At 42.3% G+C, this 24,203-nt stretch overlaps 1 protein-coding gene across 6 annotated transcripts in view; it reads right to left on the bottom strand.

Annotated features, from left to right (window-relative positions):
- The window catches only part of TMTC1 (transmembrane O-mannosyltransferase targeting cadherins 1), a 239,872-nt gene extending 232,312 nt beyond the window's left edge, over positions 1-7,560 (bottom strand). For 3 of the 6 annotated variants that reach the window (XM_032473159.1, XM_032473160.1, XM_032473162.1), the window contains exon 1: positions 6,391-6,883. In XM_032473159.1, coding sequence (XP_032329050.1) covers positions 6,391-6,692 — 302 coding nt within the window. In that variant the 5' untranslated portion in view covers positions 6,693-6,883. Of the gene's footprint in view, positions 1-6,390; positions 6,886-7,541 lie in introns of those variants that run through there. The other 3 variants (XM_032473164.1, XM_032473161.1, XM_032473163.1) reach the window with 3 other exon arrangements.
- Positions 7,561-24,203: the final 16,643 nt, after the last annotated feature.

Genomic DNA, 24,203 nt, shown 5'->3' with positions numbered 1-24,203 from the left:
TCCGAGAGGGCACAGGGTCACTTCACTTTCACTTTCCAAACCTCCAAGAAATTTCTCCCGTCCAACTCTAACCCCGCGCAATACAGGAAAGGGATTCCCTAGACGCAGGTCTGGTTTAGCTAAACTGACGCAGCACAAAAGCCAGCGCATCCTGGTGAGCTGCCCTCATCTTCCATCGTGCTCTGCCCCCGACCCCCAGACCCTGGTAAAAGCAGACACTCTGATCATCCTCTGCCTCATTTCAACCTCTGCCCATTTCTTGTGCGAGAAAAACTGCGATTAGTGTCTTTCTACACAAGCAAGCACCTTTATAGTAACGAGCATCACATACCTTAATTAATTTATTTATCGTTTATTTCCAAGGGAGTTTCTAGCTGTCAGTATGTGTGACCATTTATTTATTAATCAAAGATAATAAACTACTTTTAATAAAAAATCAGTTTGAGTTTTGCACTGGGAAAGACCCTGTGAAGAGGATGAAAAGAGGATGAAAATAAAGTGGAAGGAAATATGTATCAACGACATATGTGGCAAAGGATTTTGATCTCGAATATATGAAGAAATTGTAAAACTCAATGTTAAGAAAAGACCCACTTAGTAGTAACTTATGTTTAAAAAGAACATAAAAATGAATATATGTATGTTCCTATATAACTGAAGTGTGCTGGACACCAGAAATGGACACATTATAAACTGACTATACTTCAATAAAAATATTTTTTTTTAAAAATCCACTTAGAAAATTGACAGATAATGTGAAGAGAAATTTTAACAAAGAGGGTATACAGAAGGCAGATAGACACATGAAAAGATACTTAACACCATCGGCCATTAGGGAAATGCCCATTAAATCCACAATGAGATGTCACTACACACCCACTGGAAAGGGTACAATGAAAACCAGCGACAATACCGAATCTGGTAAGGAAGCAGACTGGATTACACACATGCTGCTAATGGGATGGGATGGAATATAGTTTGTCAGTTTCTTAAAAAACTAACATGCAACTACCATATGATCCAGCACATGTACTCCTGAGTGCTTGTACTCCCAGAGAAATAAAAACTTATGTTCTCATCAAAAACTGTAAATGAATGTTTGTAGCAGCTTTAATTGTCACAGCCCAAAACTGGGAACAACCCAGATGTCCTTTACCACATGAATGATCAAACAGTGGCACATCCATGCAGTGGAATATTACTCAGCAATAAAAAGGAACAAACCATTGAACCATGCAACAATCTGAATAAACTTCAGAGAATTATTTTGAGTGCAGAAATATCTCAAAGGTTACATAGTACATGGTTCCAAAGAAAACATTCTTGAAAGGACAAAATCATAGAGATGGAGAACATATGTTAGTGGTTGTAATGGATTAGATGTCTATAGCCATGATCAGAAAACATGAAGGATGTGTGCAATAGAACTGTTTTATATCTTAATTGTGATGGTAGGCTCAAAAATCAACATGTGATAAAACAGCAAAGACTATACATTTAACAAAAATAAAAATAAAAGAGTATATGTGAAACCGGTGACATCTGAATGAAATCAGTGATTGTATCAATGGCAACTTCCTGGCTGTGACTGTGTTCCACAGTTATGCTTGAGGTTACCACTGGGGAAATGGATAAAAGCCATGAGGGATCTCTTTATCATTACTTACAATTGCGTGGGAATGGACAATTATCTCAAAATTAAAAGCATCTTTCTTAAAAATGAGTTTACAAAGCCAGATGAAAATACTACAAGAAAAATTTGGGCCAATTTCCCTGTTAACATAGATGCAAAAATCCAGAACGAAACACTAGCAAACCAAGTTCAACAGCACATTAAAAAAAAAAAAAAAACATACACCATGAACAAGTGAGCTTTATCACTGGATGCAAAGATGATTCAACATACACATATCAGTTAATGAGAAATACCACATTAACAAAATGAGTAAAAATCAATAAAAATCACATGATCATCATAAAGAATAGATGCAGAAAAAACATGTGACAAAATGCAACACCCCTTCATGGTGAAAAAAAAATCTCTCAACAAACTAGGTTTATAAGGAATTTATCTCAACATAATAAAGGGACATTTATGAACAGCCCACCACTAACATCACACTTAACAGTGAAAAACTGACAGCTTTCCTCCAAGATCAGGAACAAGACCACTCTTGTCACTTAATAGAAGTGCTATTCAGCATAGAAATGGAAGTCCCAGGCAGAAAATTAGGCAAGAAAAAGAAATAAGAGGCATCTAAATCAGAAAGGAAGAAGTAAAATCGTCTCTGTTTATAGATGACATGATCTTATATGTAGGAAACCCTAAAGACGCCACCAAAAAATTATCAGAACAAATATACGAATTCAGTAAAGTTGCAGAATACAAAAATCAACACACAAAAATCAGCCGCATTTCTACACACTAATAATGAACTATCCAAAATTAAGAAAACAATCCCATTTACTACAACATCAAAAAGAATAAAATACTTAGGAATAAACTTAACCAAAGAGATGAAAAACTTATATACCTAAAACTACAACGCACTGATGAAAGCAATTAGGACACAAATAAGTGGAAAGACATCCCATGTTCATGAATGAGAAGACTTAACGCTGTTAAAATGTCCACCCAAAGCCATCTACAGATTCAATGTCATCTCCATCAAAATCCCAAGGTATTTTTTACAGAAAAAGAAAAACAAATCCTAAATTTCATATTGAACCACAAAATATCCTGAATATAGAAAGCAATCTTGAGCTAGAAGAACAAAGCTGGAGGCATCATACTTCCTGATTTCAAAACATATTCCAATGTTACAGTAATTAAAACAGTATGGCACTGGCATAAAAACAGACATAGACCAACGGGAAAGAATGGAGAAATTAACATATATATATACACATATATATATAATATATATACATACGTATATAATATATATACATACACACACACATACACACACACACACACACACATACAGTCAAATGGTCTTTGACAAGGGTTCCAAGAATACACAATGGGGAAAGGATAGTCTCTCAATAAATGATACTGGGAAAACTGGTTATTCCACAAGCAAAAGAATGAAGTTGGGCCCTTATCTTACAACATACACAAAAATCAACTCAAAAATGTATTAAGAATTAAAATATGAGACTGGAAACTGTAAAGCTCCTAGAAAAAAACTATAGGGGAAAAACTTTGTTATATCAAGTTTGGCAATGGTTTCTTAGATGTGATGCTGAAAGCACAGTCGATGAAACAGAAATAAGACAAGTGGGACTATATTAAACTGCAAAGCCTTGCACAGCAGGTGTGAGAGGGAAAAGGCAACACACAGAATAAGAGGAGATATTTGCAAGCCAAATATCTGATATGTTAGTGATATCTAAAATATGTAAGGGACCCCTACCACTTAAAGCAGAGGAAATCAAATAACCTGATTTCAAAATGGGCAAAAAGCATGAAGAGACATTTCTCCAAAGAAGACACACAAATTGCCGACAGGTATATGGAAAGATGTTTAACATCATTAATCATGAAAACCTAATCATGCAAATCATGAAAACCTAATCATGCAAATCATTCAGTAATCAAGCAAATCAAAACCACAGTGAGATATCATCTCACTCCTTTATGAAAATTGCCAAGGATATGAAGAATCTGGAACCCTTGTATACTATTGCTAAGAGAATAAAATGGTGCAGCCACCATGGAAAACAAGATAGAGGTTCCTCAAAAAATTAAAAATACAATCACCAGATGATCCAGTGATCCTACTTCTGGGTATAAACCCGAAAGAATGGAAATCAGGATGTTGAAAAGATATCTGCATTTCCATGTTCGTTGCAGCATTATTCACACAGTAACCAAGTTATAAAAGCAATCTAAGTGTCCACTGTCAGATGAATGGATAAAGAAAAATGGCAGATACACACGATGTAATATTATTCAGCCTTAGAAAGAAGGAAATCTGCAATGTGCAACAACGTAGAAGAACTTGGAGGGGGTTATGCTACGTGCAGTACACTGGTTGCAGAATATGAGGTATCTAAAATAGTCAAACTCATAAAACCAGACAGTAAAAAGGTGGTTGCCAAGGACAGTGAGGGGAGCACCAAGGGTTGCTGTTACAACCCGTAACTGACAGCACTGTATTGTGCACCTAAAAATGTGTTAAGATGATAGATCTCATGTTAGATGTTCTTACAAAAATATAAATGAATAAATAAAACGGCTTTAAATTCTCAAAAGTTTTGCTCAGCCAAGCTTGAGATACAGTTAAGATCGTCTGCACGTTATTTCAAAGGCCACTTTTTTTTTCACCAATTACCTAAAATAAAAATCATAAAGACACCACCCATGTAAAGTGCCTAAGCCAGTGCTTGGTTCACACTGAATAGTTAATACATGCGATTTTCTGTCCTTCCTGGCAACCATCTTCAGAGCACTGTGGCTCTAACATCTTTAACATCATCCGTGATACATGTCCACTATTCCACTAGAAGATACAGCTTTGCCTTAGGTGACTGTGATAAGAAAGCCTCCCCGTCTTACTGAAATCAACACCTGTGAATACAGAAAGATTAGTTAAATTTCTCCTTCTGAAGAGGTACTGTTCCTTTCCAGTTAGTGCTCTGTTGCACTCTAGTCGTGCAACTCAATCTTCTCAAAAAAAAAAAAAAGTGTATCTGACACAGTCAGTAAGATCCACTCTACAAAGAGCAATGCATCTTAGCAACCAGGCTGCTTTTTACAATCAGTATCTCAAGTGAAGAGTTGCCCCCTGCCCCCTCAATTTTCCTTCTCCTTTGCCCCTCTTCTGGCCAATGTCTACTCCTTTCCTCCCTTCTCCCTTCTATCCCTGCCACCTCCTACATGACTAAAAAATTCTTTTTTGGAAAGTCAAGAAATGACACTATTCCTCACCCTCCACCAAGTGGGAACAGGCACTTGACCTTTTTATAGGGAAAACGCTCAGACCAGGGACCTAGGCTGCCTCCATGGCTGTCCTGAGTCCAGCACACTTCAATCAACAAGACTCACTGTAATACATGAAAAAGTGGTCAATCTAGAAGTTTAAACACGAATATTGTGCCATCTAAGGAGATTTTACAAAACATTTAGAAAGCTTAACGTTCTAAGCAACTTTGTGGCTGAGGTTATTATTCAGCTGAAAAACAAAACCACTTTCTAACAGGATAAATGTTTATAAAATACTCTCTTCGGAGTCAGATGTGCAATTTCCTCATCCTTCTTAAAGCATTCAACTCTCAGTGCAAGAATTAAGTCAAAACCCACGAATTGTTGCCAACTGCTCTGGTTTCCTTTTCCAAGTCATCAGCCACCTGTCAAGCGACCTTGGTCTCCTAGGCTGGGCAAGCATTTCAGGCTGCCTTCCCTGTGTCGAATGATCGTTACCATAAAGACAGGCTCATGTTACACCCGTTGGAAAGGGTTTAAAATGCTGATGAAACTGAACCAATGTTATTTCAACAGTTTTGTCCGGCACATTATAAGCTTAACTGCTGAGCCAAATTATAAAGGCCGATTTCCTCCCTGAAATCGGCCTTCCTCCCCATCCACCTGAAACCAGCCCTCTCTGAAATTCAAGAAAATGCTCCACCCCGCAAAAAACTAGCGTTCTCACGATTCCCTTTACACCTTCCTCACACTTAAAATGCTGACTCATGACTCTGAGGTTGCAAAAAAAAACTATTTCGACGGGGACCCCAGGGTCCCCAGAGGATCCCACGCTTTTCTGCCTGCTTTTGCTGGGCACCTTTTAAAGTCTAGATCTCGAGCCCTTTCGGCAGTTTTGAGGGGCTCCAGGAGCAGCCAAGGCTGCAGGTCGGGAGCGATTCTCTGCTCTCGGTCCTGCTCGCTGCTCCCGCAAACCCACGCAGCTCTGGCAGCTCACGGCTCCTAGGGGGCTGATACACCCCTCATCTGCATGGCTGCCCAACAGCCGCCGAATAGTTCCTAACTTGGAAGCTTCAGCATCACAGCCCCCCGTCCGGAGCTCGTTGGGCCAGCGCTGGTCTCACTCGGCCACGGTCCGGCAGGGCTGGGGTGTGCAGAGGCCGCTCGGGCAGCGCCCTCCCAGCCCTGGCCCGAGAGACCAGCCCGCCGAGAGCGCAGACTCCCGGGAAACTCTATCCAACTCCCAGCCCGCGCCTCCCCAACCGCCCCTGGAGCCCCGAGAAGCGGGGCCGAGGACCACGGAGCAGACAGGCGTGGGCAGCCCGGAGAGGAGGGGGCCGTGGAGGGAAGGGGCAGCAAGAGAAGAAACGGCCCCCAAGCCAGTCCCGCAACTTCTCCGTGTCTGGGTCACCGCGGGAGGAGAAACCGCGGCGGTGGCGAGCGCGGGCTGAGGGACTCACTTGAAGGTGAGGACGCACAGCGGCCGGTAGGACTTGTGGCTGGTGTTCTCGGCCATGCCTTTGCCCCAGAAGTCGTTGGAGAAGATGCCCCAGTGCAGCGGGGCGCCGGGCCGCACGTCGGGGTTGTTCACGATCGCCCACACGTCGTCGTGCACGAACTCGCCCCGCAGGGAGCGGCCGTAGCACAGGCAGCTCGCCCCGGCCAGCAGCGCCGCGGCCCCGGCCGGCGCGAGTCCGCAGCCCCGCCGCCGGGAGGGCGCGCGGTCCCCGCCGCCGCCTCGGGCGCAGCCTGTCACCACCATCGTGCCGCCGCCGCCGCCGCCGCTGCCCTGGCCTCTCCCGGGCGTCTGGCATCCTCCCCGGCCGGGGCCCCGGCGGCGCGCGGCGGCTGCCCGGAGGTGGGCTCGGGCATGGTCGGCGGAGGCTGCGCCCGCCGCCGGCGCTCCGCGCTCCGCCGCCGCCTGCGCCGCGGAGTTGGCCCAGCTGCAGATAAACAGCAGTCCCCCCGCCTCCCCGGGCCATCGCCACCTCCTCCGCCCCACTGCGCATGCCCCGCTCGCGCTCGCCGCCACCCCCCGCCCCCACTCCCCGGACCCACGCCGCCTTCTCCTCGCTCCCCGCACCCTCCGCCCGCGCCCCGGCTGCTCTGCGCTCAGCCCGCGGGCGCCGCGGCCCCGGGAGGCCACTATCCGCGCGCAGGTGGCGCGGGGTCGCGGGGCGGGGCTGCGCGGAGCGGCGGGGAAGGGGCACCCGGGGTCCCGCCTGCTGTGCCCAAGATGCTCTCAGACCCCCAGATACCACCAGCGGGGCCGGGGGTGCTCCCTGGCGGGCACCTCCCGGCGCTGAGCCAGGACCGGCTAAGCAGGTGCGCAGCCCGAACCCCCGCCCGCCCTCCGGGAGCGAGACGTGGCTGCCGCTGCCGGGAAGTCCCCGGGCTTTCCAGCACCCCGGACGACGGCGGCGGCGGCGCCCGGGGCCACGCTCTCCCTTCGGGCTCCGCGCTCGCGTCCCGTCGCCGCCTCCGCAGTCCCCTTCCCGGGCTTGTGTCCCCACCGCCCCGCGTCCCACGGTTGCGCCCTTGGGGGCAAGGGATCGCGGAGAAGTGGAGCTGCCGAAGCACCTCTCCGAAAGCCGAGAGAGGGTCCCCCTACCTGGGGGCTTCCTGGCCGCCCCGCCCGCGGTTGGTTCAGAGGCGCCACCGGCTGTTTTCCTTTCCCGCCCATTGCTCTGCTCGCCCTTAGAGAAAGTCTCAGAATCAATTTTTGGTTTGGGTCTGGGAGCCGAATTGGCTTCTGAAGCATTTCTCCTCGTTTTGTTTTTTTACTAAGGCTCTTACAACAATCCGGGAGATGCCAAGCTAATTACTTTTTCTTCCCATCTCAGTGAATCACTTGGGTCTGATTATTTCCTAGGCTGTGAGTGTGTTTGAACTCTTCCTGTTAAATCAATGCCATTTAAAACAAAAACAAAAAAACAAATTGCTTTAAGCCCCTGACTTTGCTCCCCAATTTTCCCGTTTTTCTGAAAGGATGTTTTCTTTTTAAAAATACTAGATATAATATGTAAATAAGCTAAATATATCGGAGTGATGATGGCTAGTAGAATTTCTCCAGGTTTGAAAAAATCCATGAACTTTTTCAGGGCCGTTGTAAATTTCTATTGCTGTCTGTTATTGAAGTTACCTGGAATTTGACACATCCAGATAGAAAAACTTAAAATATAGAATTCCCCATTTTATTCCCATCCTTCCAAAGTCCTCAAAAGTTTCAATGATCTTTTTTTTAAAAAAAAAAGTAGATAAAAAAGGCAGAAATTACTCCCGTACTTTTTGTGTGACCATACCAATTTTTATTTTTACGATACCAATTTATTTTTTTACAAATTTAAGATATATCGAAGCAGTTAAAAACTTAAATAATTAAGACCAACATATTCCAAGTCAGGATGCCTTTTATCCATTTCATTTCGGTTTTGGTGACTTGAAAATTAGTGCCTGAGAAATGTGTTCATCCTTACATCAAAACTTTTTGACCCTTGGTATAGTTAATAGCCAGACCCCACACACACCTGTGTCCACCCACAGACTGTACTGCAGCCTTTCTTCTTTGCCTACCCATTAATTTAATTAAAACATTTGAAGGTAAATTTTGTGCTACACTGTGCTAAGCACTGGTTTGGATGACCAAAGCTGCTCAAATTGTGTGTGCGTGTGTGTTTGTGTAAAGTTAACACCATAAAAGTCTAACTCCTTTAGTTAACTGCTGATTGGGATAGTGGATTTGTCCTTGCTGAAACGATTACAGGTGTAACAGGCCAATGTTTTAGTCACCTGTAACTAATAGAGGTTTTCTTGAAATAATATCTTATTGCCAAAGAGCAGCTCTAATCATAGACTTTTATAGAGAGGAGACCTTTTCTCCCTTAAGTTACCCTTGTAGGAGGCACAGCTTGCCACCCCATTTTATCTGAGTTGTTCTCTTTTTTAGAAGAAAATACTTGCCAGAGTTCTTTGTGACCCTGGAGAGAAATGAGGAAGGACTTAGCTGGACTCCAAAATGGCAGTGAAAGGGGAAAAAGATGAAGGAAGACTCTAAGTGGGAGCCCAGGCTTCTGAGAACAGAGTTTCATCAAGCTTTCCTCTAGGCTGACCGGCATCTCTGTTCCATTTAATTCAGATGATGAATTTGGGATTAATTTATTTTAAAATAATGAGGGGGAGAGTATAGCCCAAGTGGTAGAGGTCCTGGCTTCACTCCCCAGTACCTCCTCTAAAAATAAACCTAATTACCAACCCCTCCCACCCACCCCCAAAAACAAATAAAATAATGAGATGGCTCAAGTCTTCTTAAGGAGAAACGAGGAAGTAAATACTTTTTAAAAGTAAACAATTCCTTGGCAGTAAACAATTCCTTGGCAGCCCCATCATTTCCTGATTCAATACTCTTCTGTGTCCCAGAAAAATAGTGTAGAAGTGTTGATGTTAGAGAGAGAAGGTTTACACTGATACACCAGCTCATCGTCCCTGAGGCCCAAAACAAACTAGATTTAATTCTTGTTACTTAGTCTCAGATTGTTTTTAAAGGGTTTATAATCAGAGCAATACTATCTTCTAAGACACCTTCTGTCCTGTCAGAGCAATTTCAAACGTAAATTATTACAGAAGAGCCTCTCGGAGGCACATACAGATTAAGTCACTCATGAAAATTAAAGTGGAACATAGTTCTGAATTAAATTAGGATACAACTTTAACAAGCCAAGGGCAAGTAGTTATTTTAATAAAACAAATTTCAGCTTTCTGCCCACTGTGCAGTTTCAGCCTAATACACCTTGTTCAGGTGCCCGTATGTCAAGAAACTGTCAACTGAATTAAAAACGGAATACGGGGGAGCTGCGAGCTTTAGTTCTGAGGACTTTACTGAGAACTATAGCCCGAAAGACAGCCTGTATCTTACAGTTCTGAGGGATTACTCCCAAGAGCTGGGGGCAAGTCAGTATATACGTGATTTTAGCAAAGGAACACATCAAAAATCACACATCTTTGTAGAAGTTTACTGCTGGTCATGAGGAAGAGTTATCTCAGTTAATGATTTTAGTGTTTTCCTAACTATGGGAAGATGTCAGAATCTTGGTTCATCGGTTTTTCTCCTGAAAATATGTAACTACCTTAGGGCCCGTTCTGCCAGTTTTCCCAGAGCGCAGAGTGCCTCTTCCTGTTCTTTCAAGGAGTGTTGTAGGTCAGAGACTGCAGTGGCTAGTGACTTGATTTTTTGTAAAACTGGATGGTGGGCAATGTTCTTTAGCTGGCAGGACAAATGCAAAGTTACAAGGCAGACATTCAGGAAAAGAGCAGAGAACATAATTTATATTAAAAAATACATTTTTGTTGTCTGGTTACTTAATACTACCTGTTCTTGAGAGAAACACAGAAAAAATGGACCCCCAAAAAGGAAATTAAGCAATTCTTACCCTCCCACCCCTGTGGTAGGACAGGCAACCTCAGCTCTAAGAAGCTGACCCAGCACCTGGCAGGGCAAATGTGGGACAGTCTGGGGTGCCACGTGATCGGAGGAGTGGCTGTGCCCAGACCTGGGTTCAGACTGGTGGCAACAGCCCCAGGAGGGAGGATGGGCCCCTGTGGAGGTAAAGGGGCTTCTCCTTCCATCCCCAGACACATCTCTGTGGCATCTGCACAGAATTAAAGCTAAAGAATATCAAAAATTATCTGTGTTCTTGCAATTTTGGGCTCTCGGCAATACATTTTGTCAAGAAATTACCACACCAAAAAGGCATGCACAATAAAGCCTGTGAGGTACTTACTAGACTTTAGAGCTTAGAATCCCTAGTTTTGAAAACCGCCACAACATTGCAAAGTAAAAATCCATAGTCTTAGCAATAGAAATTAAATTTAAGATTATATATGTTATTGTATATAACAGAAAAACTATATTTTCATATGAATGAAAAATTAATTACGTACATTTTTATTTTATATTTTAATCATATACAAATCAGAAAGCCACTTTTTATTGAAGTATAGTTGATTTACAATGTTGTGTTAGTCTCAGGTGTACAGCAAAGTGATTCAGTAACACATATACATCTATATATATTCTTTTTCAGATTCTTTCCCATTATAGATTATTACAAGATATTGAATATAGTTCCCTGTGCTATATAGTAGGTCCTTGTGGTTTATCTATTTTATATATGGTAGTGTGTATTTGTTCATCCCAAACTCTTAATTTATCCTTCCTGCAACCCCTTTCCCCTTTGGTAACCATAGTTTGTTTTCTATGTTTGTGAGTCTGTTTCTGGTTTGTAAATAACTTCATTTGTATCTTTTTTTTAGATTACATGTATAAATAATATCATATGATATTTGTCTTTGTCTGACTTAATATGATCATCTCTAGTTGCATCCATGTTGCTGCAAGTGGCATTTTTCATTCTTTTTTAGGGCCAAGTAATATTCCATTATATATATATATATCTCCCATATCTTCTTATCCAGTCATCTGTCGATGGACATTTAGGTTGCTTCCATGTCTTGGCTATTGTAAATAGTGCTGTTATGAACATTGGTGTGCATGTATCCTTTTGAATTAGAATTTCCTCTGGGTATATGCCCAGGAGTAGAATTGCTGGATCATATGGTGAGTATATTTTTAGTGTTTTAAGGAACCTCCATACTGTCCTCCATAGTGGCTGCAATAATTTACATTCCCACCAACAGTGTTGGAGGGTTCCTTTTAGTTTCTTGTACAACCTGCCCAATTTATAGGAAGTGTTAGAGGAAACACTAAAATGCCACTGTACAAATTTACATTTAAAATTAAATTTGGACTTAAATTGATTTGTAGGAAGAGTTAAATTTTTTTAGAAAAATTATTCTGTCCGCATTTATCAGTTCCAGAATACTATATTTTGAAATAATTTATCCAAAATGTATTCCAATGTTGTCACAGCCTATAAAATATTCTTAACAGCTCTAGTAACAGTTGGATCAACAGAAAGAGGCTTCTCAAAATTAAAGAGTATCCAAAAAAGTCTTGATTCGTGGCATTTGCTGAATTTCATGGTGTAAATATTCCAGCTATGGTCATGCTACCAATGTGACATCACTGAACACAGAGATGGAAAGAGATGCATACTAACATTACATTCTACAGAATTTTCACCATACGGATACAGTCAATGTGGATGAGCTCAAGAGCATATTAATAGTAAAGTAATTAGAAAATGACTGTTTTTGAACATTTTTGTGTGTGTGTTTCCTCCAATTTGTGTAAGTTTATGTAACTAAACTTTTTGGAATGGCTATGTTTAACAACAAACTTATAAAATTCCTAAATACTCAACAGTCATTTCTTGTGAGCTAGTACGAGCTGACTTGGGCATACCATCAGATGAAATGAGACTGGTCACTACTGGTATCATAATTTTAAATTTCAGTGGGAAGTGTGGGCAGGGTCAGGGAGGTAAGTGTGGGCAGGGTCACCATACGTGGGTAGTGAGGAATTAACCTTACCTAAAGAGAGGTCTGGCCTTTACTCTGGGCGATTAGGAGATAATTTTTAGGCCCTGGACTGTTCTGCCTGACAGGAGGGTCTGCTGGGAGCTTTGGACAGCAGTCTAACAATGCAGTTTATGATGGGAGCTTTGGGTCACACAGTACCAGTTCTGATCTCCGGGGGAACCGGAACTAAAGATATTAGCCTGACCTCTGGACGGGGCTGACATGTAAAGATCAGCCATGCAGGTGAGGCAGGCTGGGACCTGGGACCCTTTTCTGCAGTGCTTGCACCTTGACAAATGTCTCCTCCAGCAACAGAATACAAAGAAACTATAAGGGGCTAAAAGTGCCTACGTGCAGAGGCAGTTGGGGCAAATTAGGAATGGCAAGATACAAAAAGACCAAAAACCTGACTGCCGCTTGTAAAGTGTGAGGGGCAAAAGCCTTGCTTGAATTTCTCACCTGGCTTCTTGTCAATTTTGATTGATTACAGAGTCCAAGAACCAAGGTCAATAGCACAGGCAGCATGTGATGAGCCCCAGTAAGAACTCTGGGTACCAAAGGCTCGAGTGAGCTTCCCTGGTTGGCAGTTCTCCACGCACATCCTCACGCAGTAACGCCAGGAGAGTGGCGGGTCCTGACTTCATGGGGAAGAGAACACAGGATCTCTGTTCTGTGCCTCTCCTGGACTCTGCTCCATGCACTTCTTTCCTTGCTGATCTTATAACTGTGTGAGTATTAACAGTTTTCAGTGGGTTCTGTGACCCCTGTCTAGCACATTATCAAAACTAAGGTGGTTTGAGGAACCCCTCAAACTTGCAGTTAGTATCAGAAGTGAGGGCACTCTTGTGAAAATTTTACCCAAGTGCTCCCTAACACTATTTTTTACTATAAAATTTTTCTATAATACAAATTTTTTTCTTTTAAAAAATGTAATAGCTACCACCCAAGACGAATAGAAGAAACAATGGGCACCTCCAAAGCTGTCATTTTAAACTCACTTCTTTTTCCCCATTTAAAATCTTCAAAGGCTATAAATATAAAACCAAACCAAACCAAAAGAAAGAAGGAGCAAAGGAAGGAAGGAAGGAAGAAAATGAATGAATGAATGAATGAATGAATGAATGAATGAATAAAGAAATCCATAAAAACCTAGAGCCACTGCATAAATGCTGCTGGTGAGTTAACTTCAGGAACTCACATGTGATTGCCGGTTCGTAGCTAATCAGGCTCAAAACTAATGAGCATTTTCCAAAAGAGAGAACAAATAATGAGGAGCATCTGAGAGTTGGTTGACCTATATGAAATATTTATTAGTCCTTATTAAGTGTTTTATGTTCTATACAATATAGTAATGCTTTGTTTTAATGTGATGATATCATATTTATTTCTGATTTATCAAGTTATAAAAATTATTTTGCTAAGAAATTCCCCACCCCCTCACAGATGGTCCTCAGGCCCATTTCCCCTGGATATTTAGAAGATTCGAGGACATCTAAAATTAGTAGGCTCAGGGCACAAGGGACTTAATAAAATACCTGCAAAAGCCAATGGCTTTGCTTGCGTCCTATGTTATTAAAGAAGTTGGACAACCTACCAAGCCAGTTTTTCTTTGCCAAGAAGCAAAGATTATCTGTTGAGATAAACAATTTCCCTTGAGAAGTAACAACCTCCCATCTTTTCTCACTCTGCTGCTAAGTCTTGTTTCTCGGCCTGTTTTCCCACATGTGAATTAATACAGAGGGACACGAGTGAATCTTTCTAGGCTCCCTGACAGCTTGCAAAAAAATGAAAAATGTCCCTTGGATTTCATTGTTGGCCACGTTTCTATAAATGAGGTAACCAGGGATTTTTCTTCCTTGAGGAAATAAGAGCCACTGGAAGCCGACCACCACTTCTGACTCCAGCCCAGCTTCCAGGAATCTTGATCATTTCAATAAAGGTGAAAGAAAACCTTTTCCTAACAAAAACAGAAAGACTGTATCACGGCAAGAGCAGCACCAAAGGAAATGCTAACGGGTTGTTTTTGAATAATTTGAAGTCTTCCTGGTACGTCCTGGGTTAGTGCTGAGTGTTATGGCCTTTCCCGTTAGCCAGAAGACAAAGCAGAAGATTCTCACTTCGCAGACTGTTTCACACACTCTGTCACTTTCATTTCCCACTGAAATGGGATCAGTGAATTCGTTCTTTCCCTCTTATGTAGCTGGAGGGGTTAGGAGAGCATGTTATCCACTTGACAAACATTTTTTAAGAAAATGAGAATTACACCTATTATCTAAGAACCGGAGTGCTTGGTAATCCTGAATTACTGACTGATTTGTATATACGGAAACATCCAAATGGAAACGTCCAGTCTTTTTCCTTCATACTTGGCCCCAAATTCAGATGGCAGTTACTGAGAGGTGGTGTCGCCAGTGACAGGGCTGCCAAACTCAGGAAACTCGCCATAAACCCTCCTCCTTTCTACGCTCATGAAAATCGTGACTAATCAGTCATGACAGTTTCGCACATTAACTTCAGTTGTGATCTTAGAATCCTCAACACAACCTCTAGGCTGTCGCTCTGTTCATAGGGTGGCCTGTGTGTTGAAACTCCTCTATTACCCCTGAGCCAATGGACTATGGCTGCTGGGAGGCATGGAAACTGAAACAATAATGCTTTCCATAAAAATAAAAGTTTGGCATGACAAAGTGTTTTCATATTTACATATAAATATGAATATATGAATATGTTTTATGTATATAAATCTCATACATGAAGTAAATGTGTATATATATATACAATTTTTTTAGCTTTAGATGTTATAACTTCCATTTGAATAAATATATTTCTGCTAAATTTTTAAGTAGGCCTAAGAAGATTACACCTGTTGTATTTTGGGGTGTTTTTTAGGAGATTCCCATAAGAATTTTCACTATTCTGAATAAGTGAAACAAAAATTAATTAATTAATCAAAATATTTATTTTACCAAATAAGTGAAACTTACCACACAAGAATTTTAAGTTGCCATGTTAGAGTATTTCTATGAATAAGGTACCTAGAAAATGTGAAAAATTCATGAAAAAATGCTATTTAGGGCCATTTATAAAGGAAGTCAATAATTTAGGCACAAAAAGTGCCTAGGGGCTGCTGCAGTTTTAGCTATAATTTGTCATCACTAAATCTAATCCAGAGTTTTACTGTCTGCCCCTAAATTGAAAATTATGAATAAAGGAGGATTCCGTTTCATCTGTGTTCTCTAGAAGGAGCAGAATTTTGATGCTCCAGTGGCTCACCCTTGTTCCTAAACTAATCACTAGATTTTGCTTTGAATGGTTTGGAGTTGAGAACACGCACAGAGAACTGGGCGCTTCTCTGTGCACTGGTCTGAGCACCAGCGCACAGGGTTCTGTCTTCCTAGCCTGTGAAAGTGCCTTAGAGGGCGACTTTGAAGACCGAATGAACTCAAGTCAGGAGCTTTGTCTGTTGCCTGACGTAGCAGCACAGAGTAAGTGTGCTCAGTAGAAGTCGGCTGTGGTGAAAGATTATGATAATGATGGTGGTGATTTTTTTCTCTCAGTAATTTCTTGCTGTTTCTATTTTTCTCCATTATGGAAAAATAGAAAAATCTGCTATCAAGCAACTATTAGATATTTGCTTCCCAATTCCTGATTATGTGTTGATTCGTTCATTCATCATTCATTCATTCTGAGACGGTGGCTATCAGCCTACCTTGGATTTACTCTGGACAACCACAGTAAACCGTGCTCACCACTGCTTCCCAGCACTATGGGATCAAGGTTATAAACCTTTCAGTTCCTGGTGCCAGAGAATATCTCTCTCACCAGTGAGTCATCCAGCTGTTCTGTTTTTTGTAATTTGACTGCCAGGGTGAAAATGCTTCTCACGGAAATTTTAATCATGTTTCTTTCCAAAAGTTTAATTTTTAACATCATCTGACATAAATTTTTAACAATTACTTCATAGGAAAATTTTTTATTACCCCATGGTTACAAAGGAATTACCAGCAAAGTCATTTGGCTATTTTATTCCTAACATTTTCCCTTTCTTCAGTCTGTTTAAAACATGTTTTTAAATCCTTGTGAAGCTGAGTTTATATTGAAAATGAACTAGCGAAAAAAAAAAAAAAAAAAAAAGCCAGAGAGGTATTGAAAAGACCTGTTTTTCCCCAGGATATTCTTTTCCTTGGATTTGCAGGGAAATCTTGGGTTTCTTTCCTTTAAAGTGGCACGTCTGGAACTTAAGCTCCTTTGCTGTACTTGCTATAACCCTGCAGCAGGAGACAGTGAACTGCTCTTCTGGTGCTAACCCTGGGGAAAGTAGGAGCGTCATGGGTGTAAAAACTGCTAGACTTCTCCCTAACATAGAGGACTAGATGATTCCAGTCAACCCTCCTTCCGAGGATACACAGGAAATCAGATTAAACTGCACTTGCCTCCTAACAGCAGACTCTTAACGGTAGAGCAGTGCCAGTCCAGGAGAAGACAAAGCGTGAGCCCCGCTCTTGGGGGTCTTCTTGCCCCAGGCAGGAGTGAGAGGCGGGCCCCGCGTTGACACCCTGCAGGGGGCAGGAGGGAGTCCAGGTTCCACCACGAACAGGTGCACGGGTGACCCCCGCTGTGAGCCCTTAGACATGAGAGCCACTGGAAGCCGACCACCACGTCTGACTCCAGCCCAGCTTCCAGGAATCTTGATCATTTCAAGAAAGGCGAAAGAAAAACGTTTCCTAGCAAAAACAGAAAGACTGTGTCACGGCAAGAGCGGCACCAAAGGAAGTGCTAACGGCTGGTCTTTCTGCAGAATGAAAGTGATTCCCGATGAAAGAACAGTGATAGAGGAAGAAAACGAGAGCAGTCTGAATGGCAAATGCGCTAATATGTGACTAAATCGAGTTGAAAATTGCCTGCTTACAAATCTTTACAGATGGAAAGTAGATTGCGGGTTGCCAGGGGCTGGGGAGCGGGGTGATGGGAAACGCCTGCTCATGAGCACAGGATTTCTTTTTAGAGTCACGAGAATGTTCTAGAGTTATATTATGATGATGCCTGCACAATTCTGGGGGGTACACTAAAATCCACCAAATTCTGTACTTTGAAAGGGTGAATTTTGTGGTATGTGTTCTCTTTCAGTGAAACTTTAAAAAAAAAAAAGACAAAAAGTATGACATCAATAGCATGTAAATTAAGAGGAGGTGCTTCTGAGATCATGGAATTGTCTGGAAAGAGGGCAAATGAAGAATTAGTCACTGGGCTTTGCAATGATGTTTTACTCTCATTCTATAGAAGTGTCATGTCATATCACACACACACACGATACACACATTTTTAAAAAAAAAGAATAAAAGGCAGCTAAGAGCAAAGGGGTTAATGCTAACAAATGGTCCAGTTTTCCAGTCAGTTCCTTCTTAAAGAGCCCCTAACAAAGTAGTGATGTGGTTCCCTGGCAGACAGAGTAGAAAGATAAAACGTTTATGCTTTCTGTGAAGTCTGAATAAACTTAGGAAACACAAGAGATACCGATCACCTCAGACAATGAAAAAATATGCTGTAAATACCACAACTGACTTATAGTAGGAAGGCGAGGACTTCACAAATATTTTACTGTTTTGTAAATACTTCACTGTTGTAAACCATTTTCACTGGCTGTAAATTACTGAAAGCAGGACCAGCACTGTTCAGTCTGCCCCTGGAGCTTAGCAAATTGCCTGCACACGGTGTCAAATATTTGTTAATTGATAGGACGGATAAATGTTTGAATGCATTCCTAAGTGGATAGAAGACAGGATTTCCGGAAGCTATGTGTTTAGGATTTCCTGGAGTCAGAAGGGAAATTTACTTTTTCCTTCTTTTATTACAATGTGTAAGTATTTTCAAAGCTTAAACATTAGAAAGTGACACATTTATAGAATTTTATAAATTTCTGAGTGAAATTGAGTAAGTTCACGCTCTGGAAGGAGGCAACAGTCATCACTAGATTCAGGGTTCACTTTCTACATTGTTACTTCCACTGAGTGATGTGAATCCTGACTTCTGATTTAGAACCACTGTTACCTGCTTTTTGGAAGGAGTCTCCCAAGGTCGGTGCTCATCTTGCAGACAGCCTTGCCTAAAACTACTGCACATCTCCTCAAAGCTCCAGAGAATGGATGTTCACAGTGTCTCACTTGAAAGCTTCTCTTCCCTAAGCTTTTCTTTTATCTAAAATTAATCAATATACAATTTAAGATCATTTCTCTTTACTATTCAAGCATGAAAAGTGAACAATTCATAATATACATCTTTTATTGTTTTCCTAGCTATTGTTAAATGGTTCTCTTCTTATGTAACGATGTTGCTTGAATGTCAAAATGAACTCGATCCTTGTAAAATTCGATTTTTCTAAGCTGTCAGCGCAGCTTCAGCTGGAGGACTGAACTCAGAGGAAGATTTTCAGTATCTAAATTCTATCTCAGAAGAAACTAGCTCAGAGGATGCCAGTTCTCACCACAGGGCTTGGCAAGAAAGGCATCCAGGCCTGGTTGGGTCAGTGGTGGGAGCAGCCACGAGGCGGGGTCTGCAGCGGAGAGCAGAATAGAGGAATTGAAACAGGGAATGGGTCCACAGCCATGGTTCACAGGAGGAAATGCCAGTGGTTATTTCAACACAAGAGCCAGAAAATCAGAGTCCTGGAATGAAACGAAGTCTTGGAATAGAAGGGGAGTTGGGTGTTTGTGCAGAAAGACAAAAGCAGAGGGGACCCTCGTACCTGCCACCAGGATACACCCCACCTCCCTGGGGCCGTGCTGAGACCAGCCCTCACTGACCTGCCGGCTCCTTGCAGGGACTCCGGTCCTGGGGCAGCTAAAAGCTGCCCAGTGGCTTCTGATAAGCAATAAGGCACAGTTCAGAGATGCACCAGGAAGTTGTTCTGAACAAGAAAGTCTGCACCAGAAATAAGAGTCATAAAAGTAAGATTTCACGCCACTGCAGAATTTGGAATCAGATGGTTAGTATTAAAAGAAATTAAGCAAAAGTGCCTAATTTTATCATTCTTGTGACTAGGAAAGCAACATCAGCATATCATCAATGGAAAATTTAGCTTTAGAGACTTAATCACTAGCGTGATGAGAGAAGGGGTTTGGAAAGACATAATAAGAGTTCATTAGAAAAGAGTAATGTTGTTGTCCTGTTAGCTTAAAAATTGTTACTGTATTTTGCTCTGATTTGTTTATTATAGGATGATGTGTGAATTAATATTACTTTTAAAATGTTTTATGTAAAAAATGCTGATATTGTGTATTTCTAGAGCCAAGATCTGAAAGGCTTACATCCAGAGATGATATTTAAAACTCCATCTTTAATAAGTGACTCGTGAGGCATGCGCATTGGCCAACACTGATCAGCCAGAACGGAACCCAGGCTTGGATCTGGAGCTGCCTTCTGGAAGCCCTCCTCTGTGCTGGGCTTACTGTTAGGGAGTTAGGAGAGGAGGTCCCAGGGAGGCGCCAGGCTGAGGCAGCAGAGGGGTGCAACTGACCATACCTTAGGGAAATATTTAAATATTTTAGCAGCCTGTTTTACAGGGCACCCTGATAGCATCAGCTCTGGTTACAGCTTGCATGGGAACCCTGACCAGCGGTCTGAAAGCACATGGTCAAAGACGTGGCTCTGTAGCCGGACTGTGGGGGACTGAACCCCAGACCTGCTGTGTATTAGCCGTGTGACTCTGGGCAGGGTTATATAATCTGTAAAAAGCATTGAGGTGGGGATTATTGGAGTTAATTCCTGTAAAGTGCTTAGAAGAATGTCTGGCACATAGTAAGGGCTCAATGTACCCAATACTATCTATTGATTGCAGTTATCCAGAACACTGTGCAGACCAGGAAAAAATGATTGTATCAGTGCACCCCACGGGCTGGGGGAGGGTAGTGGCAATAGTAGGCGCCGTGGGTTTGCCAGCTCTGTTCTGGCCCAGCCCTAGCCTACCCGACCACAGTCTTACCAACAGCATCAGTATGTCAATGACAAACAAAAGGGAGGAATCTCGCAAGTCCCTCTAGTTAAGTCCCGACCAAAAACCAGTGAGGTGAACACCAATCACTATTATTCAATACTGGTCATGACAACTGACAACTTTAAGGTTTTGTTAGGCCAGCGTCTCTTAACAAACTTTGCTTTGGGCCACTGTCCGGAAACCATGAAAGTTCTGTTTTTCTTTCTAACCCATCTTTGCATTCCTGAGAGTTAATTTGAGAAGTGAAATTTCTATTCCATCTACTGGAGGCCGACAGTGGTCAGGTCTGAAGTTGGAGATGGCTGAAGACTGACTGGGGGCCTGAGACAAGAGGTGAAGAGGCAGCACCTGCGACTCACCTCTGTCAGCAGTAATGGGGTTGTTAGAGCAGGCAGAGAGCTACGCATGAGCAGAGAAAGGGGGACGCAGGCCAAACGGCGGGAACTGGGCAGAAAGGAGGGGCATGGGCCAAATGCAGGAAACCCTACATCATGTAAACAGGGGCTCCTGGGCAGAGAGAGAAAAGCAGGAACCTCTGGGCAGATAAGCGATCACACATTGTGGGGTGACAAGTGTCCTGGAGGCTGACAAATAAAGGTGGGAAAAGACAGGAATCTCCAGTGTCCAAATGCAACCTTTTGCTCATTATGTCCTCATTACAATAAAATCAGCCTTGCAGATGAGAGTACCCATCATGCACCGATGCCCTGATCCTTCTGATTCATACTAAAAAGGACAAAAATCCCTCCTCCCTTTGGGAAGGTGGAGTTGGGATGAAAATCAGGGAATACCACCCCAAACCCTTCCCTCCCCAGTGAATATTCCGCCCATTCATTTTTACAGCCTAGTAACCAACTTGCCCTAGAAACTCGGGGCAGCCGCCCACCTGAGCCTGCCTGCTCTCCCCTTGAGAGTGTACTGTCCATCCCTTAATAAACCCCCACTTCACTTTCCTGGTTGCCACATCTCATCCCTGAATTCTTTCTGCAATGGGACAAGAACCTAGTCACCCCCAACCGGATCATCTCGCAGCCAAGCAGGAGCCTGTGGGGCCTTCCCAGAGCAGACCCCTCCCCCTCATGTCCTCTGCCTGCCTCTTGGCTGTAGAAAATCTTTCGTCTCCAAGGCTTCCCTGAGCTCCAAAGAGCACATTGAACCAGAGAAGTGAGAAAATGCAGAAAGAAAGGCAAACTGTCAAGCAAGACAAAATAATAATTGTTTAGCCATTAAACAAAGTCAGGGACCTGTAGTCCCTCCCCAAGGGCTATAAATGATTTTCTGAGCCATGTCCTTTGAGCTGTTTTGCAGGTACTGAGACCCCCTTCAGGAGGAAGAAGTTAGCTGTGCGCTGCCCACCAGCATGCAGACCCCAGACAGGTTGGAACGGAAGGTTGATGATGCTGACTCCTGATGACGTCACCGCCAACCAATCAGAAGAACTGATTCCATGAACTGACCGCCCCACAACTCCCTCCCTCACCTCGTCCTTAAAAACCTTCCCCTGAAAGCCCTCGGGGAGTTCAGGCCTTTTAAGCACTAGCTGCCCTGGACTCCTTGCTTGGCGCCCTGTAATAAACACTCCACGTTCCTTCACCACCGCCCGGTGCCAGTAGACCGGCCTTACTGCATGAGGGCCAGCGGACCTGTTCGGTTTGGTAACAAGCTCATAACATATTAACATCTCCCAGGCCAAATATCTTCACCTGATCTGTATTCTCACTGTGACCTAGATTCTGTGCGTACCTTACAAAATGAAGGGATTCCACTCAAGATAATTTGGAATGCAAGTGGCCACTTTGGCAAACTTTGAATATAATTAAAATTGTTCATCTTAGAGAGAGATTAAAAAAGCAAGATAATTTTTAATATTCACTGCTTTGTTTTTTTTTCTAGTGGTAAAAGCTTCTAACCAAAATTCTGACTTCATTATCACCTCATGAAAGGATTTTTGGTCCAAAGCTAATGAAAAACGTGGAAAAACTTAAGACCTTTTGGTTCCACTAAAACCTTGTCATTTCCTACGCCACACCCTAACTCTTCTTCCTTTGAATATTGACCCCAGCTATCAACTCCTTCTATTTCTCACACCTTCCAGATGCTCTTCTTTTCCCCTAAAGCCTTCTGTCCTAACACATCCTTCTGCTCTGTTTCCATTCCCAAAGTACAAGTTCTTCTAAAAATAAGTCCACCAAAATAGGATGAGGACTAGGTAGATTTTAAGCAAAGGGCTTTCCCCTGGTCCCAAGTGAAAAGAAAACAATTTACCAAGATTTTATTCTACTGAAAGCTAAGGATTCCAGCCTCCCTGAACTAAATCAACTGGAACACATTAGTAGGGTCTTGAGATGCTAACGTCTGTCTCAAATGTTGAGTGGAAGCCTCGGAAAAGGGTCTAGCTCCTCCCGATTCCTTCCAACAGAACAGGGGCAACAGAAAACAGATGTGGATAAGGCTTATTTACCGGTGCCATGCGTGTTGCATTTTCAGTAAAGACTGAGTTGATTATTAATCTAGTTTATAAGCAAAGAAAGGGTAACTGCATGGGAGATTTTGAAAATCATCTTTTCACTTCCTTTTGACAACATTCTGGATAGATCCACAGACAGTTGCTTCTGCTACATTACCCTCATTTTTGTGCATGGCCTCCAGCTAGAAACAGAGAATTTTGTGTGTAAGTAAGGGCTAGAGTTGGAAAATGCTTCCTTAATACACCCAGCAGATTTGGACAAACTTTTTGAGATATTCTTAGAATAAAAGCAAAATGAGGTAATGGCTTTGTAAATTCAGTAACGCAGCACCTGACTTTATTATTTTTTTTTCTTAAGCTTAGAAGAACTATCTTTAACTATTAAGGGCAAGCTCACGTTTTTTTTTCTAAGTTCTACACTGCTAATAAACCCAGCTACTATGTTCATCCTCAAAATCAAACAAAGACCCCAATGGTAGACATCCCTAACTGCTCTCAAGCACTCCTGACTCTCAAATTATTTTTTTCTAATTTTTTAAAACTTTTTTTAAATTGAAGTATAGTCAGTTTACAATGTGTCAATTTCTGGTGTACAGCACAATGCTTCAGTCATACATGAATATACATATATTCATTTTCACATTCTTTTTCCCCTTAAGCTATCAAATATAGTTCCCTGTGCTATACAGTATAAGCTTGTTTATCTATTTTATATATGCCCTGACTCCCATATTATTAACCCTCTGCTCCAAACACATAAATACTGACTCCAAACAGAAAAATACTACAAAAATAATTGCAGTACTGTTTCTGGATGTAGGGATCACACAGAAGTAAGGAACAAATATTGAGACTATCTTTTCTTGGCTTGTTTTCCTCAGCGAGTGTTCCACCTTTACCAAGAATGTTGTTCACCCCAAGGGACGCCTGGCAAATTTGTATTGTCTTAAATAACACTGCAGCCTCACAATGTCCCTAGACCCACAGAGTGCTGTTCTTAAGTGGACATTAAGTCTTTAATATTTACACACAAATCTGGCTTATGACTAAGGGGTAATTGTTGGAGACTTTTACATATTCCAGATCCCTTTGCCTACTGTGGACCATATCTCATTGAAATGTGTACCTAGTAACTGACAAAATGAAGAATGAACTCTACTCTGGAGATCTACCAATTTTTCATGCACAATTCTACAGTGGGGGTGGGGATAACACAATTAGAAAAATTGTCAGAACTGTATTATTTAACTTGGCCAAAGTTGTAAAAGATACTTTGCAGCTAAACACATAGTATTAGACAATCTAATTACTTTTTTTTGACTTCCTATTAGCTAATCTAG

The sequence above is a fragment of the Camelus ferus genome, chromosome 34 (assembly GCF_009834535.1).
Source record: "Camelus ferus isolate YT-003-E chromosome 34, BCGSAC_Cfer_1.0, whole genome shotgun sequence".
Lineage (NCBI taxonomy): Eukaryota > Metazoa > Chordata > Mammalia > Artiodactyla > Camelidae > Camelus > Camelus ferus.
Note: the sequence above shows the minus strand (reverse complement) of the source record. Positions and strands in the feature narration are given on the sequence as shown.